This window comes from Antechinus flavipes, chromosome 1 (genome assembly GCF_016432865.1).
Source record: "Antechinus flavipes isolate AdamAnt ecotype Samford, QLD, Australia chromosome 1, AdamAnt_v2, whole genome shotgun sequence".
Taxonomy (NCBI): domain Eukaryota; kingdom Metazoa; phylum Chordata; class Mammalia; order Dasyuromorphia; family Dasyuridae; genus Antechinus; species Antechinus flavipes.
In genome coordinates, this window is record NC_067398.1 from 266,558,014 (window position 1) to 266,573,159 (window position 15,146).

The 15,146-nt window shown below is 37.1% G+C and overlaps 1 protein-coding gene across 1 annotated transcript in view; it reads right to left on the bottom strand.

Annotated features, from left to right (window-relative positions):
- The window catches only part of XYLT1 (xylosyltransferase 1), a 422,795-nt gene that overhangs the window by 23,863 nt on the left and 383,786 nt on the right, over positions 1-15,146 (bottom strand). The window contains exons 9-10 of the mRNA XM_051961070.1: positions 13,110-13,372; positions 7,738-7,933 (exon numbers count right to left, since the gene is read on the bottom strand). Coding sequence (XP_051817030.1) covers positions 7,738-7,933; positions 13,110-13,372 — 459 coding nt within the window. The remainder of the gene's footprint in view (positions 1-7,737; positions 7,934-13,109; positions 13,373-15,146) is intronic.

Consider the following 15,146-nt stretch of genomic DNA (forward strand, 5'->3'; position numbering starts at 1 on the left):
CCAAGCTGTCCCACATTCTATATTTTTATCTACATAAATAGTCTATCCTAGACAAGTATTCAATGACTATTTATTGATTCAACTTTGACATAGGGAAAGGTGGCAATGGTACTAAAAAATGAGGAATCATTCACTGCAGGATTTTTTTTCTCTCCAAAAGCAGAGATAAACATTTTTAATCATTGTTTCTTTCATTTGCTATTGAAATTAGTTTGTTTTACTTAAATACACAACAACCAGTGGCAAAGAAGAGGCAACCCAAAAGCATAGTAGTAGGGCAAGGATGGGGAATGTCTGTCTTTATATGGCCCACAAAATCATTTGGTCTGGCCCCACCAAGGCAACTTCAGATGATGATGAATTGAAACCTGGCTACAACAACCTCCCAACGTTTGAGTTTTTAAGCTGATAATTTTGAATGGCCCATAAATGATGTTATAAATATTTAAATGGCCCTTGGTAGAAAAAAAGGTTCTCCTCCCATATAATAGGGGGAAGCCAACCAAAGTAGAAGCATTTTTCTATGGGTTATGTTGTTGCTGTTCAGTCATCTCAGTTGTACCTGACTTTTTATGATCCCATTTGGAATTTTCTTGGCAAAGATATTGAAGTGGACACTGGAATGACTTTCTCCAGTCATTTTATAGATAAGAAAAGTGAGGCAAACAGGGTTAAATGTCTTGTCTGGGGACTCCATAGCTAGTATGTATCTGTGGCTGGATTTGAGCTCAGGGAGAGGACCAATACTTTGTCCACTATGCTACTCATTCCATCATGTTCATTTAGCATTATTATGTATATCAGTATGCTGGGATAATGGAGAGAGCATCAGATTTTATTTTTAGAAAGCCTAGTCCACATCCCATCTCTGCAATTAACCATTGTTGTAATTTTGGGCAAATCATTTCAAATCTTTGAGCCTCAGTTTCTCATCTGTCAAATGAAGAGACTGGATTATACAATTCCTAAGTTTCTACCCAATTTTAAACATAAGCTCTTGTGACCTGCCAGAGTAAATAGAGCACTGGACTTGGAAGCAAGGAGCTCTATCTTGATCCCTGTGACTAAGTGTATGACTGTTGAAGTCAAGTGCTCTCTCATTCTTAATTTCCTTATCTATAAAATGGGGATAGTGATAGAACCTTCCTTATACAGAGCTGTGGTGAGCACAAATGTGACATGTAAGCAAACCTTAAAACACTCTATAAATACTATTATCATCACCATCACCATCACCATCATGACCGTCATTGTCATCATCTTCCAAGCTGTTTCTCCAGTTCAGTGGCCTGAATCTGGTTTTAATGGTTGCTCCTTTAGCTTCTGGCACAAAAGGGCATTGATGATTTTGGAGAAAAAATATTTAAAAACAGGGAAGGGAGTGTCCATGAATAGAAAGACAGAGTGTCCATAAATAAAGAGTGAGGATGTCCATTTATAGAGGACAAACTGGTCTTGGATTCAGACACTGTATAAACTGGCCTTAGCAGAGAGGTCTTGGATTCAGACACTTACACGTGGCTTATTTCAGGCTGGTCCCAGCAAAAACAAGGCTATTAGAAACCAAATGCTCATACTAATTGCTTATCACCCACGTATGTGTGTACACATGTGGTTTCTTTTTCCCCAACATGCCAGTATGTTGAAAAATGAATTTACTGCATAGTATTTCAGTCTAGAGAGACTTTGTTAGTCTTCCAAATGAAATTAGATCTCTTTTTGTCTTCCAAGAGCACTAATTTTGTCATGTTCCTGAAGATGCAGCATAAAATTATATTCATAGAAGAGAAGAAAGACAATATATACATGTGTTTTCCATGTAATCTTTTTCCTTCTTTAAAGAGTACCTCCCATACCTATATATAGAGAAACACATGCACATATTTATAACTTTCGTTAAAAATACATTCCCCTGCATTATTAAGTTTTTATGGTCTCATGTCTCATGTCTCTGACAGGCACCAGCTTTGGACTGTCACATGTTCTCAATTTTATAAGTCTTAGGGAATAATACACATTAACCTTTTTTCATGTTCAGAGAGTAAAAAAAAAAAAAAAAAAAGAAAAAAGAAAAAAAAAACTCAAGATAGATAGAGCTCAAGAAGTGACATCCTTGATGTTACCTTCAACATAGTAGACGTTCAATAAATGTTCAGTAAATTTGAGAGGCTATATAGATCAAAGTTTAACCATTGAGATGAGGGTGGGTGTTTTTTTTTTAAATACATATATATTAAAGATTTCATTGATCTCTAATTTAACAGTTAGCAGAGATGTTCAAAAGTAACTGAACAGGCACACTTTTTAAAAGACCTATTCACAAGGACCAAAAATATACAACTAAAAAGATTTTTGCTTGTTTTTTCATTGAAAATATTTTTATTGTTTATCTTTTGTTTTTATATCATCTACATTTCCTTCTCTTGCTCCCCTCCAAAACTTCATGACTTAGTACAAAGTAGAAAAAAAGAGAGAAAGGGAACAGTTCAGCAAAATTAACCAACTTATCAACAATGGGACTTTTATTTATACTAAAGAAAGAAAAATCAATGGCAAAAACTCCTTCATTGTAGAGTCCTTTCTCTCCTAGGACCAGTATATTTTTGAAAAATGATAAAGAAAAGGCTGTTGGGAACAAGAGAGTTTGTTTAGTTTGTGTGTTTTTGAAATTAGAAGGTAAAAAGAAAGAAACTGACTTTCTCACAACTGCTACTTCTCTATACCTTGTTTTAAAAATAGACTTGCTCACAAGTAATGAATAGTGAAAAAAATCCACTGAATGTCTTCTTGCATCTTATAAGAAATGAGTATTAATAATAATTTTAGAGACATTAAAATTTAAAACCAGAGAAAATTCTACAAAATGACCAAGTGGGATAGACATCAGGGAAGAATAAAGAGATGGATGATTCTTCTTCCTTAGAACAAAGCTTCTGAAATAGTGGGTTGTGAACACATGTGGGGGTCACATATCTGAATGTGGGGATTGTGAAATTATGATTTATTATCAGCAGATGTTTGATAGTAAATAAATTAGTAAAAATAAATCAGTAAGTCAGTAAATGATAAAAGTATTATCAGCCTGAAATGAAAAAAAAATTAGTAAATTAAAATCAGTAAATCAGTAAAATTATCAGTAAATCAGTAAAGTAGGAATACCTACTTTACATACCAATATACCTGGGGTCATGTAAAAATTTCTTTGGTGAAAAATGGTCACAAGTGGAAAAATCTTAAGAAGCCCTGCTCCAGAGAGATGAGTATTGGAAGCAAGAGAAGACAACTGATTCCCAGAAGGCATGGGGAAATCAGCTGACTTCAATCATGGACTTCTTTCCCACACTTTTTATTTCTTTTATGCCTAGGGTCCCTCTTGATATGAAATATTCCAGATGGGCAAGAACCAGAAATAATCATTTTATAAAAACTACACATACATATGTATATTTGCATATACTGCAATTACTGACCTTTCTAGAAGAAATTCATTTCCCTAAGCTTTGGGATGGGACTCATTCCAGAGGAGGAAAAATGTGTCTACTTTACTGAAAAGACCTCATCACTTCTTTCCTCTCATTTTTCTTTTCATTTTTTTCTCCTTTAGCATAGAACTTTCATTTTTATCAGAGTAAGGAGCTCTCAATGAGGAAATTCCCTCTATCAATGCAGACCAGCAACTCCTCTGCATCTTAGTCTTATGGAGGGATATTGGAATAACTTTTAAGATAAAATGATTGTCCAGGCTCACACAGACTGGACAGGGTGTTCATCATAGATCCTGAGCTGAAAGGGACTCAGAGGTAGTCAGCTGAATCCCTTCATTTTAGAGATAAGGAAACAGGCCTGGAAAAGTCAACAGAAACTAAAATCAAACAGATAACAAGTGTCAGGGGTCAGATTGGAATCCTATGACTTCAGAACTAGCTTTCTTTGCATCTTAGCAGGCTATCATCCCAGCTCAAAACAGGTTAGATAAAGACAGACACCATTCAGGTATGGAAGACAGCGAAAGCCAACAACATGGAATGGGGAAATGGAACGCTGTGTATATGGAACAGTGAGGAGGCCAATAGGGCTGGATCAATGGGATTATTGTATCAGAAGACTGGAAAGGTAGGAAGGAGCTATATTGTGAAGAGCTTTTAATGCCAAACGAGTTCACACTTGACCTTTGAATGGAATTTGTTGAGTCAGGGAAAACATGATGGAACCTGAGCTTTTGGAAAATCACTTTGGCAGTATGAGATCAGCTCTTGATCTCCTGTACCGATGGTGTCAAATAGAAATGGAAGCCACTAATGCATACATAAAGATCCCTGTAGACCACATATCACTCTAGTGTTAAAATGTAATGCTGTCGCTGTTTTATTGTATTTTTATTTTGTTAAATATTTTCCAACTACATTTTAATCTGATTCAGGAGTGTTGTGGGCTACATATTTTAAACAGCTCCACTCTATATTACTTGCCTCTGTTCCTCTAATTTAACTCTTTATTTATTTTTTCTTTTTTTCTTAAGGAGGAAAACTTTAAAACTATGAATACAGTAGTTTTAGAGCTCTTTTCATTGTGCTCTGACTGCCAAATGTTTCTTGACATAAGGGTCCTAGGATTGAAGAATGAAAACCACAATGGGAGCCCTCGCAAATCACAAGAAATGGGACAGCCATGATCATTTGTCACGGCATGGAGACAGCAAGTTACCCAACAGCCACGTTGATAAACAGAATGAACCCGACATTCATCTCCTTAATGGGACATTAATGTCTCCAATTGGCTGCGCCCGCCCCAGTGTTGAATCTGACTGTGGCACCTTCTAATTGCCCCAGAAAGCCAATAATTTATAGAGTGGGCTTTTTAATGGCTGCACAAATCTACCCAATCAATTTGGTGCCTTAATTGAAATTTGTGGCTTAACAAGAAAAATCATGCAGATGCCCTGTTTGGACATGCTTCTGCATTTAGCTGCACACACAGGTCACTGCTTTGCTTGTGGGGTAATGCTTGGAGACATGGCACAGGACCATTAGTTTATGTCAAGATGTAGGAAACAGCTACACATTCACATATAGAGGGGTGTGGTGAGACTCAAGTGAAGGAATGTCTGTAATGCACTTTCCAAACCTTAGAGCACTATATAAATGCCAATTATTATTATTAGGCTGCAGTCACCAGGTCTCTAGCCTGGTGTTGACTTTATTTCTTGAGTCTTCATTGTGTAGTAGCACTTCTGCTGAGCACAAGATGTATTTACAAAGCAATACAAAGCACTCTCAGGGTAAGGGAGAGTGTGTGTAAATGTATATACAATTTTAATTTTAATCTAGATTAATAACATTAAAAAAAACTTAGATAATTAACAAAATAATAAACCAAAGTATGATTTGTAGCAATTACTGATTTCTGAGTGAATTCAAATCTGGCTCTTACTAGCTGTGTGACAATAGGCAAGTTACTTAATCCTGTTGAGCTCTGTGTCTTCATCTGTAAAATGAGCTGGAGAAGGAAATGGCAAAGCCCAAAATGGGTCATGAAGAGTCAGACATGCCAGAAAAATGACTGAACAACAGCAAAAAATGCTCATGCTGAAAATTTAACAATTGATTCTTGCAAGCTTGTTAGAATTGGTTCTGGCATCTCTGCAAAAATCCATGTTGGAATATGGTGACTTCTTTTCTTGTGTACCCTACATTCTATCCCTAAAGAAAGAGAAGTAGGAATAGCTAGATGGTGCAGTGGATAGAGTACCAGCTATGAAGTCAGGAGTTCGAATCTTGCCTTGCAAACTTACTACTTGCCAAATTCTGGCCAAAGTACAAATGCATGTTATTAGTTACTAAGAGAACTAGGAAAGAAAATATGCTTATATCACTACACATCTATCCCCCTATCCCCATAAAAAATATGCTCCTCTGATGTTGGGTCAGCTATATTCTCTGCATTGAATACTGGACATCAAAAATTATTCAGTTCAACTTTACAGAAAAGGAGAGAACAGAAATTCTATCCAAAAGTGATAATTTAGTAGGACATTTGTGTATCTAAAAAAGTCTGAAAATATTCACAATGATAAATATTCAAAAATGACAACTCTTTATGTTGGGAGTGGAAGTAGGTTGCATTATGATAATAATTATAGCAATTCATGTTTCTTTTGTGCCCTAAGGTTTATCTTCTACCAGTTAGATAAAACAAGTGACACACTTGATCCACAATCAAGAAAGATGTTCTCTGAAGTAGGTTTTTCTTATTGTTGTTTTTTCCTCTTCTGTTTTCTAAGATTTCCCCATATATGGAATGCACTCCCTCCTATCCTCTGCTTCTTAAATCCCGTGTTTTCCTTCAGGCTCAATTCATGTGTTATTTCCTACACAAAATCCTACTTGATTTTTCTTAGTTATTAGGACTCTCCTTCTTTCTCAGGATTTTACATTTATTTAGGTTTCTTTATTGTCCTCCCTCAATAGAATGTTAGCTCCTTGAAGGCAGGCATAATTTTTATTTTTTTCTGGCATAATGCCCTCCATTGCTACCACCTTGCATTATCTTGTACCTGGATTATTGCCATTACCTGCTGGTAGGTCCCTTGCTACGAAACTCAGCTATCAAATCAATCTTCCTGAAGTACAAATCTGTCCATATTGCCTTCCATAATGAATAAATTCCAGTTGTTGGATCAAATATGATATTCTGTTTGGCTTTTAAGTCTTCTCAATTCTTCCTTGCCCTGCCTACTTTTTTGGTATCCTTTTACCTAACTCCTATCCATGTAAATTGACACTAACCTCCTGGTTATTCATCAAATATAACACTCCATCTCCTTATTTTATGTTGCCTAGCACATAGTAGGTGCTTAAGAGATGCTAAGTGACATAGAAGGTACTCTGCAATCCAAACAAACTGAACTTCTCTCTGTTCCTTGTACACAATTCTCCATCTCTCTTTTCATTGGCCACCCCATATGGCTGGAATGCACTTACTCTCTACCTCTGCCTCAAAGAATCCATCTTTTCCTTTAAAATGCAGCCTAGAGTACCATCTTCTTCATTAATTCTTTCCCAGTCCCCTCAGTTGCTGTTGCCTTTCCTCCCAAACTACTGTGTAGGAATGTGTATGTATGTATGTATGTATAAAAGAGAGAGAGAGATGTGTATATCTCCTTATGTAGATAAGTGAATTTCCATATTTATTGGAGATATGCATATATCCGTCTATAGATATTGATATATTTCCACCTATATATAAATATGTATATATCCATACATGTGGAGATATATATATCTCTCTGAATATACATATAATATACATATAGGTATAACCTCCATGTGTACACACACATATACCATATACACATATAAATAAGCAATAAGATATATTGTTACAGGTACTTGTTGTCTTCCCCATTAGAATGAAAACTCCTGAGAAGGGATTTGTTTCAGTCTTTTTCATTTGTACCCTCAGTGCCTAACAGGGCACATAGTAAGTGTTTAAAAAATAGTTATTTGTTTAAATAGATTGTTTAATCTGATTGATCGGATGCAGGATGAGACTCTTAATGATAATTGAGCCTGGGAAATATTTTTAGGATGTTGGTGAAACTGTAAACATACAGAATTTAGCACGAGAAGTCTCTTTTTCCTTCATCACTTTTCCTAAAAATCAGGTTTGAAAAGAAGGAGTATATGATCAGAGGGCTGAAGCAGGAAGAGTAAAGAGAGTCTTTCATATAATCCATACCTCAGAAAACTGAAGTCTCCCAAAATCGCTGGGTGGGTTGGCAATCTTAAAGACTTTCTTTGGCATTACCCATGTTTCCAGAGTCTCCAGTTTGCTCACAGCCAGATTTGTTGCATGATGTTTGATTAGGAAGCCTTGGAAACGATCAGCAAGGAAGTACAGATGAACAGATACTGGATGACCCATTGGATAGTACCTGAGAAACAGAAACACATATCCATAACTGGGAACAACATCAAATCAGTCAGAGAAGGCTTAGAAATATTACCTCTTGAGCTTGGGTAGATAAGGCTGGCCTGCTGAATAAGAAGCTATGGGGTTTGTTACCTATTAAGATAATATTTATGGGTTACGTTAAGAAGATGAAAGGGGACACTGGTATAAGAGAGACTGGTGACCAAAGACAAACATCTTAGTAGATAATTTTGATAAACTCAGAATCATTAGGTGATGTATGGTGTGGGAGAACAAGTCCTGGAGCTGGACCAGCATTTGAATGCTAGCTCTGACACAACTTGTGTAATATTGGGGTGAGTCACTTTATGAGGTTATAGAAGTCAAATTTGATTATATCTTTGCGTTACCTGACTCAATTCTTCCCTAATTTTACAGATAAAGCCCAAGGAGATTAAGGACTTGCCCAATGTGATATATATAGTTAATGTCAGCTTAGGTATTGAACTCAGATTTCCAGCCTTTCAGCTTTGCCGTTTTTCCTATGTCATACACTCCCTTCATTTCTCAAGTCTAGTTTTCACATTTATAAAATGAGATATCTAGGCTAGATGATCTGGAAAAGCTTTTTAAGTTTTAAACTTTATGATCCAGTGATAATGTGTACCACCTGAAGCAAAAATGCCACAGTCTGTCACTCCACTAAATTATGATTGACCTTGAATATTGTGGCATTGTAGATAAAGAGCAGATCTGAGAGTCAGGAAGTCCTAGGTTCTAGTCCTGCCTCTGAGATCTGTAGGATCCATGAAGAAATCACTAAATCTCTTACTGCTTGAGGTAACTTTCTAAGATAATAAATTGCAGAGAAGGTGCAACTTATACTGTAGAAGGAGTCCCTTTACTGGATCTTTCCAATATCATTGGATTGGATATCAATGGAAATCATGGGTCCAGAACAAGTGGTCATGGGGAATATACTAGGAAAAGTCAGAGGCTTTAGAGTCAAAAGTTTGATTCTAAGCTTTGTAACCTTGGGCAGGCCACTTAACCAATCAGGGATTTGTTTCTTCATCTATAAAATGAAGAACTTAGCAAAGATGATCTCTAAGTCTCTTTAAATCTAAATCTATGATCTTATGTCAATGACCCTTTAGGGACTTGTGGCTGACAGGGAGGAGGAGAACAGGCAAATTTCACCAGCTAAGCCTGACAACATCCAAATCTACTCCCTTCTTCCTCCTTCCCATTCAGGGAACATTCACTGACAAGTGAATTTCAATGACGTGGAACTAAAGTGAGAGTATCAAACACCAATGCAAGCTGCTAATGAAAAGAGGGTCAACTTCTCATATGGAATATGCTTAATGAGGACAGCCAGTCAGGCTGTTTTCTCACAGCCCCTGACACCATCCAGTTCTATTCACATAATTTCTGGAATAAGCACAGCCCAGCAATCTATAAACAAGGCCAACATTGATGGACTCTGGAAAAACACATCCCACAAGACCATGCAGCCAACACAAGCAATAACCTTGCTGCTCTTTGGAATCACAAGACCTATTGCTCTCATGAAGGGCAGTGGTAAATATTTACTGTGGTTGAGGAATAGCTTGAATCAATGAGATGCAACTAAAGAATCATTTCTGAAAGGGGAGACTCTTAGCAGTGGATGCCCCAGTGGATGCTCTTAGAAATATTTTTGACCACCACAGTACATATCGTAAATAACTTAAGCCTTCTTTCAGTCTCCTAGATCATATGCATACATGTCTTTGTTGGTCAGAGTGTGAGAGGGAGAAAAGAAGGCAATGAGGGGTTATTTTAAATGGTCACCTGCTTCTGAGTGGGTATGAACACACAGACTAGCCTAGTATCATGCTGGAATCATACAAAGTCCCCAATACAAGAATTAACTTAAGAATTTCTATTACTTACATTTAGAGTTGAAAGGGCCTCAGAGATCATCTTGGCAAAGTCTCTGATTTAAAAATAAGGAAATTGAAGCTAGAGGACTAAGTGACTTGTGAAGTGTCACACAGCATAGCTCAAAGTTCAAATTGCTTCCTTTGATTTCAAGACCATCTCCCTTTTCCATTGTGTCATATAAGCTACTCCAGAATATACTTTAAAAAGTATTTATTTTTATTTCTTACTTTTCTTTTCCTCTTTGCCTTTTTCATCCTGGATTTCTCACAAAGTCAGAAGCAGCAGATGGATGGGAGGTACATAGTAAAAAATGGAGTAGGAAATTGGGAGTAATTATTCCTTTCCCTTCAACTGAAGCCCTTACATTAAGAAAGTCTCTCTCAGTTCATGGCAGAAATCCTTCAGTGTTTTATGCAAAAGAAATCTGGCTGCTTTGGCTGCTTAAGAGACTAGCTTCTATTCTTTGCTTCAATTTTGTCTGTGATGGGTAGGTCCCTGGTCATCACTGGACCTCAGTTTATTCATCTACAGGATGAGAAGGTTGGCTTAAATAGCCTTTGAGGTTCTCTCCAGCTCAAGATCTAAGATCTTATGGCAGTATCTCCTTCGATGGGAATGAGTCATGTACTCAGAGGGGCGAGAGGGTACCAATGATACAAATCTGTAAACTGTAAATCTCTGGTTCTCTTTCTCCCCCAGGGAAACACATTTGAAATGGTTTCCTTCTCATGCTGTCTATATAGAATGGATTTATCCCCCCATTCACCCATTTTAAAACCAACACAAAGGAATCTCTTCTAGGAAGCTACCTGGAATTAATCCCACTTGACCAATTATACCTTGCCTTTTTCATCACTGTCTCCATACTCAGTGTATGCCTATATTCATCTGCGCTGCTTGTGTTAATTTGATGCCATTCTGGGATTGTTTGTGCATTAATAGTGTGTGTCCCTCCCCACTTCCAAAGTCTTTTTTTTTTTTTTAAACATATCTCCTCAGGCCATTCTCTAACACCCAATAGTGCTCTGTACAGTAAGTATTTAAGTATTGCTGACAAAGAAACAGCTTAAATTAAGCATAGCTAAATGAGAAATGAACAAGAAAGTAGAAATAAAAAAGGGAAGAGAAAAAAGGAGAGAATGAGGGAGAAGAAGAGAGAGAGAAAGAGGTGGGAGAAAGAGGGAGGGAGAAGAGAGAGAAGGGGGAAGAAGTGAAAGAAAGACAAGGGAGGGAGAGAAGTTACAAGAGCTCAGCATCCTTTATAGCTTGTAAAATAAAAGGCTGCCCATTTCGACAAAGTTTAAATTGGTGAGCACTTATACTGTACTTGTTGTCCCATAATAACAGCATTCCACAAATCACTGTCCCCATTCTGTTAAATACAAGTTTCCCTCCAGTCTCCATCAGAAGTCTAAGTTTTTATGCCCAATTACAATGGTTATATAAACCTCCTGTGTTTACCCATTTCCTGAAATCATTGCCTTGTTACAAAGGATGAGATGTGAAATAAAGAAAAATGAAATGTGTGCGTCTCTTAAAATGGCTTCTTGGGCAAAGGCAGCTGGGTTGAAAACACACACACACACACACACACACACACACACACACACACACACACACACACACGCCCATGTTCCCTGGAGCTTTGACAAGAAAAAAATAAAAACAATGTGACTGTTATTACTTAGCAATAGAATCCACAGATGACAGAAGTGTAACCTGGTACTGTTCACAGGCTCCAAGGGTGTCCTGTGCTGGTCTGTCCTAAAGGCCCCGTCTTTTGATGACTAATATGCTTGTACCTCACCTTCAGCTGCAGAAATCTTCCTGAAGAGGGTGTAAATCAAAATCTATTACAAGAACAATGGGGGAGCTGGATCTATTTTAAAGAAACTCTACAGTGACACCTTTTGTAAGCCATTTATAGAATGGAAATTATCATTCCTTAATCAATTTGTTTTGTAAATTCAGATTTTATATACTGGGATGGCTTAAAATGGGGCATACCATTACTCTGGTATCAACCCCAAGATCTCCAAGCTCCAGGCTGCTTATTTCAAGTGTATTCTACACATGAAAAGTCTATATCAACAAAAGGATGTAGATTGTCTTTCTAAGTACACTATAAGGAGATGTACCCTGTAATGACGATGATGATAATGATGATAATGATGTTGATGATGCTTTTGTTGTTTGGACTAGATGTGTTTATTATTATAAACCTGTCATTGGTTTAGGGAACTCTCAGGGAGAAAATTCCTTCCATCAATGCTTATTAGTGAATATTCTGGAATTTATAGTTTTAGAGAACTCCCTGGAAAGCAGAGTTCTAGGGCACTGGGAGGTTAATTGATTGCCCGGAGTCACACCTTTGGTGTGGCTTGAATCAAGGACTTCCAGATTCTATAGTTATATCTGTAGAAGGAGGGGCCTTGAACACAGGCCAATGGTGGGAAATTCCATGTGCCATCCTCATTGAAGAGTTAGTATGTTCAAAATTTGTGGTGGGAGGTAAAAAAGGGATTTAAGCATGGGACAATGGAAAGTAAGCTAGATTTGGAAACAGAGGACTTGAGTTCTAATCCTGCCTCTGCTACTTGATATGTGATAGTGAATCTCAGTTTTCTTATTAGGGATTTGGATTAGAAGGTTTCAAGTCCTTTCCAGCTTTCAGCTTATAATCCTGTGATATTTCTTTCCCTTTCATTCTCTCTCCTCTCAAGTACCTTGGTACTGTATAACATCAAGGAGGGAAGACAGGGAAAGGAAGAAATGGTAGAAGAAAGAAAAGAGATAAAGAAAAAGAAAGAGGGAAGGAAAAAGAAGAAGGAAGGAGCTGAGGGGAGAAGGCAAAAGTTAGAAGGCTTCTTAACCTGGGATAAATGGATTTTAAAAATATTCCAAAGATTATATTTCATTATCAATTGACTTCCTTGCAAATCCTATGGATGTTATTTTATACATTTAAAAATCTATTCTGAGAAGGCAATCACAGATTTCCCAAGGGGTCCAGGACACAAAAAAAGATTAAGAACTCATAAGTTAATATGTATTCAGAAATTCAAATAGTTCTCATCCTCTCAGAAGAAACAGAACAAAAGAAAAATCTCCCAAACACCTAAACTATTGATTATCCCTTTGTTTCCTTCTTCTTCCCCTCTTTCTCTAATGGCCAACTTATTTACCCAACCTAACTTTTGCTGTTATCATCTCTGTAATCTCCATGGTTGGCTGCCTTATAAAGAAAAGCAAAGGGCCTTTGGGCTCACCTGCAACTGTTCTCACCATCAGCATGTAAAGATGACTCGGCCCTTCGGAGACCCAGGCGGGTAAATGAGTGGTACATAGTCAATGTCACATCACTGATGCTGTGGATGCCATCAGGTTCATCATAGACATTCTCCCAGTAGGACCGCAGGCCTGGGGTACCCGAGGGATAGTTCCCATAAAGGTAATAGTCCAGCTGGCCAATTATTTCTTGATTCACTACAGCTTCAAATTTACGGGCAAAGAACGTTGGTCGGGCAGTTTGCTGTACTCACAGGATGGAAAGAAACTGAGTTAATTATTATCAGAAGCTGAGGATATTAGAGTTAGTAGTGACATTAGAGAAAGAAACCAATTTTTTTATTTTAATGATATAGAAACTGAGGAAGAGAGAAGTAAAGTGACTTGTTTAAACCAAATAGTTATTTGATAACTTAAAATTTACTAACTTGTTCACTATCCTTTGGACCTATCAAAGTTTGTAAAACCAGATAGGTGATGCAAAAGGCTGAGATCAGGAAGACTCATCTTCCTGAGTCTGAATCTGGTCTTGGATACTTCTTAGCTGTGTGACTCTGAGCAAATCACTTCACCCTGTTTGCCTCAGTTTCCCAACTATAAAATAAGCTGAAGAAGAAACTGGCAAACCATTCTACTATCTTTGCCAAAAATAATATCAAATGGGGTCACAAAGAGTTGGACACAATTAAAATGACTGAGCAACTGAACACCAGCCACCCTGAATTAGACACAATACTTCAGATATGGAGTATTATAGGAGGATATAAGAGACATATTATGACTTTCAATTTGGATGCTAATAATAAAATACAAAATTGCATTATCTCTTTTTGACCTCATATGAAACCCTTAGGACCTTTTCCTAAGAATGAATTCCTAACCTTTTCTCTATTTTCAATCTTCTTTTCCTTTTGACAATTGTTGACATTGTTGACCACACTGTCCTTTTGACCATTTCTGGATTTTCTTGATTCTGTTCTGCCCTGATTCTTCTCCAAATTTAGCAGACTTGTCCTTCTTAAACTCCTTTGTAGTATCATGATCCATGTTCCAACCTCTATGGGTGTTTATCTCCCTATGTGTTCTTAACAGCTAAGAAATCAGCTATCATCTCTATGTAGTGATTTTCTATCATCATCATCATCATCATAGCTTTTTATTTTAAAAATCATGCAAAGATAGTTTTTAATATTCATCTTTGCAAAACCTTGTATTCCAAATTTTTCTCCCTTCCTTCCCCTTTTCCCCTCTACCTAGACAGCAAGCAATTCAGGTTAAATATGTACACTTCCTCTGAATATATTTTTACATTTGTCATGCTGCACAAGAAAAATCAGATCAAAAAAGAGGGGGAAAAACATGAGAAAGAATAAATTAAATAAAAACAACAACAAAAAGGTGAAAATAGGTGAAAATACTATACTTTTATCTACATTCAGTCTCCATAATTCCCTCTCTGGATTATGCAATGATTCTCATACCTACACATTTAATCCTTATCTCTTGCCTCACCTCTGTTCCAACATTTCCAATTGGTGCTAGACATCTCCACTTGGATGTCCTATAGATATCTAAAATTCAACATAGCAATAACAAAATTTATTATTTTTCCCCATGTCTAAGCTTCTTCCTAATGTCTATTTTGAGAATACCACTCTAGTCACTTAGGTTGGTAACTTAGTACATATCCATGACTCTTCATTCACAGTTATTATCTATTGCTAATCAGTGTCCAAGTCCTGCCAATTCTGCATCTCTCACATCTGTATACTTTACTTCATTCCTAGCAAGTCACTTCTTGCTATAGACTATTAATTGGTCTCCCTTTCTAGTCTCTTTCCTTTCCAAATTATCCTCCACTTTGTCATCCAATTAACATTCCTAAAGTACAGGTCTAACCATGTTACTTTCCTGCTCAAGAAGCTCCATGGTTCCCTTTTGCCTCTGAGAAATACAAAGGGAAGCTAGGTGATGTAGTGGATAGGATAGCCTGAGCTCAGAAGATGCATTTTACTGAC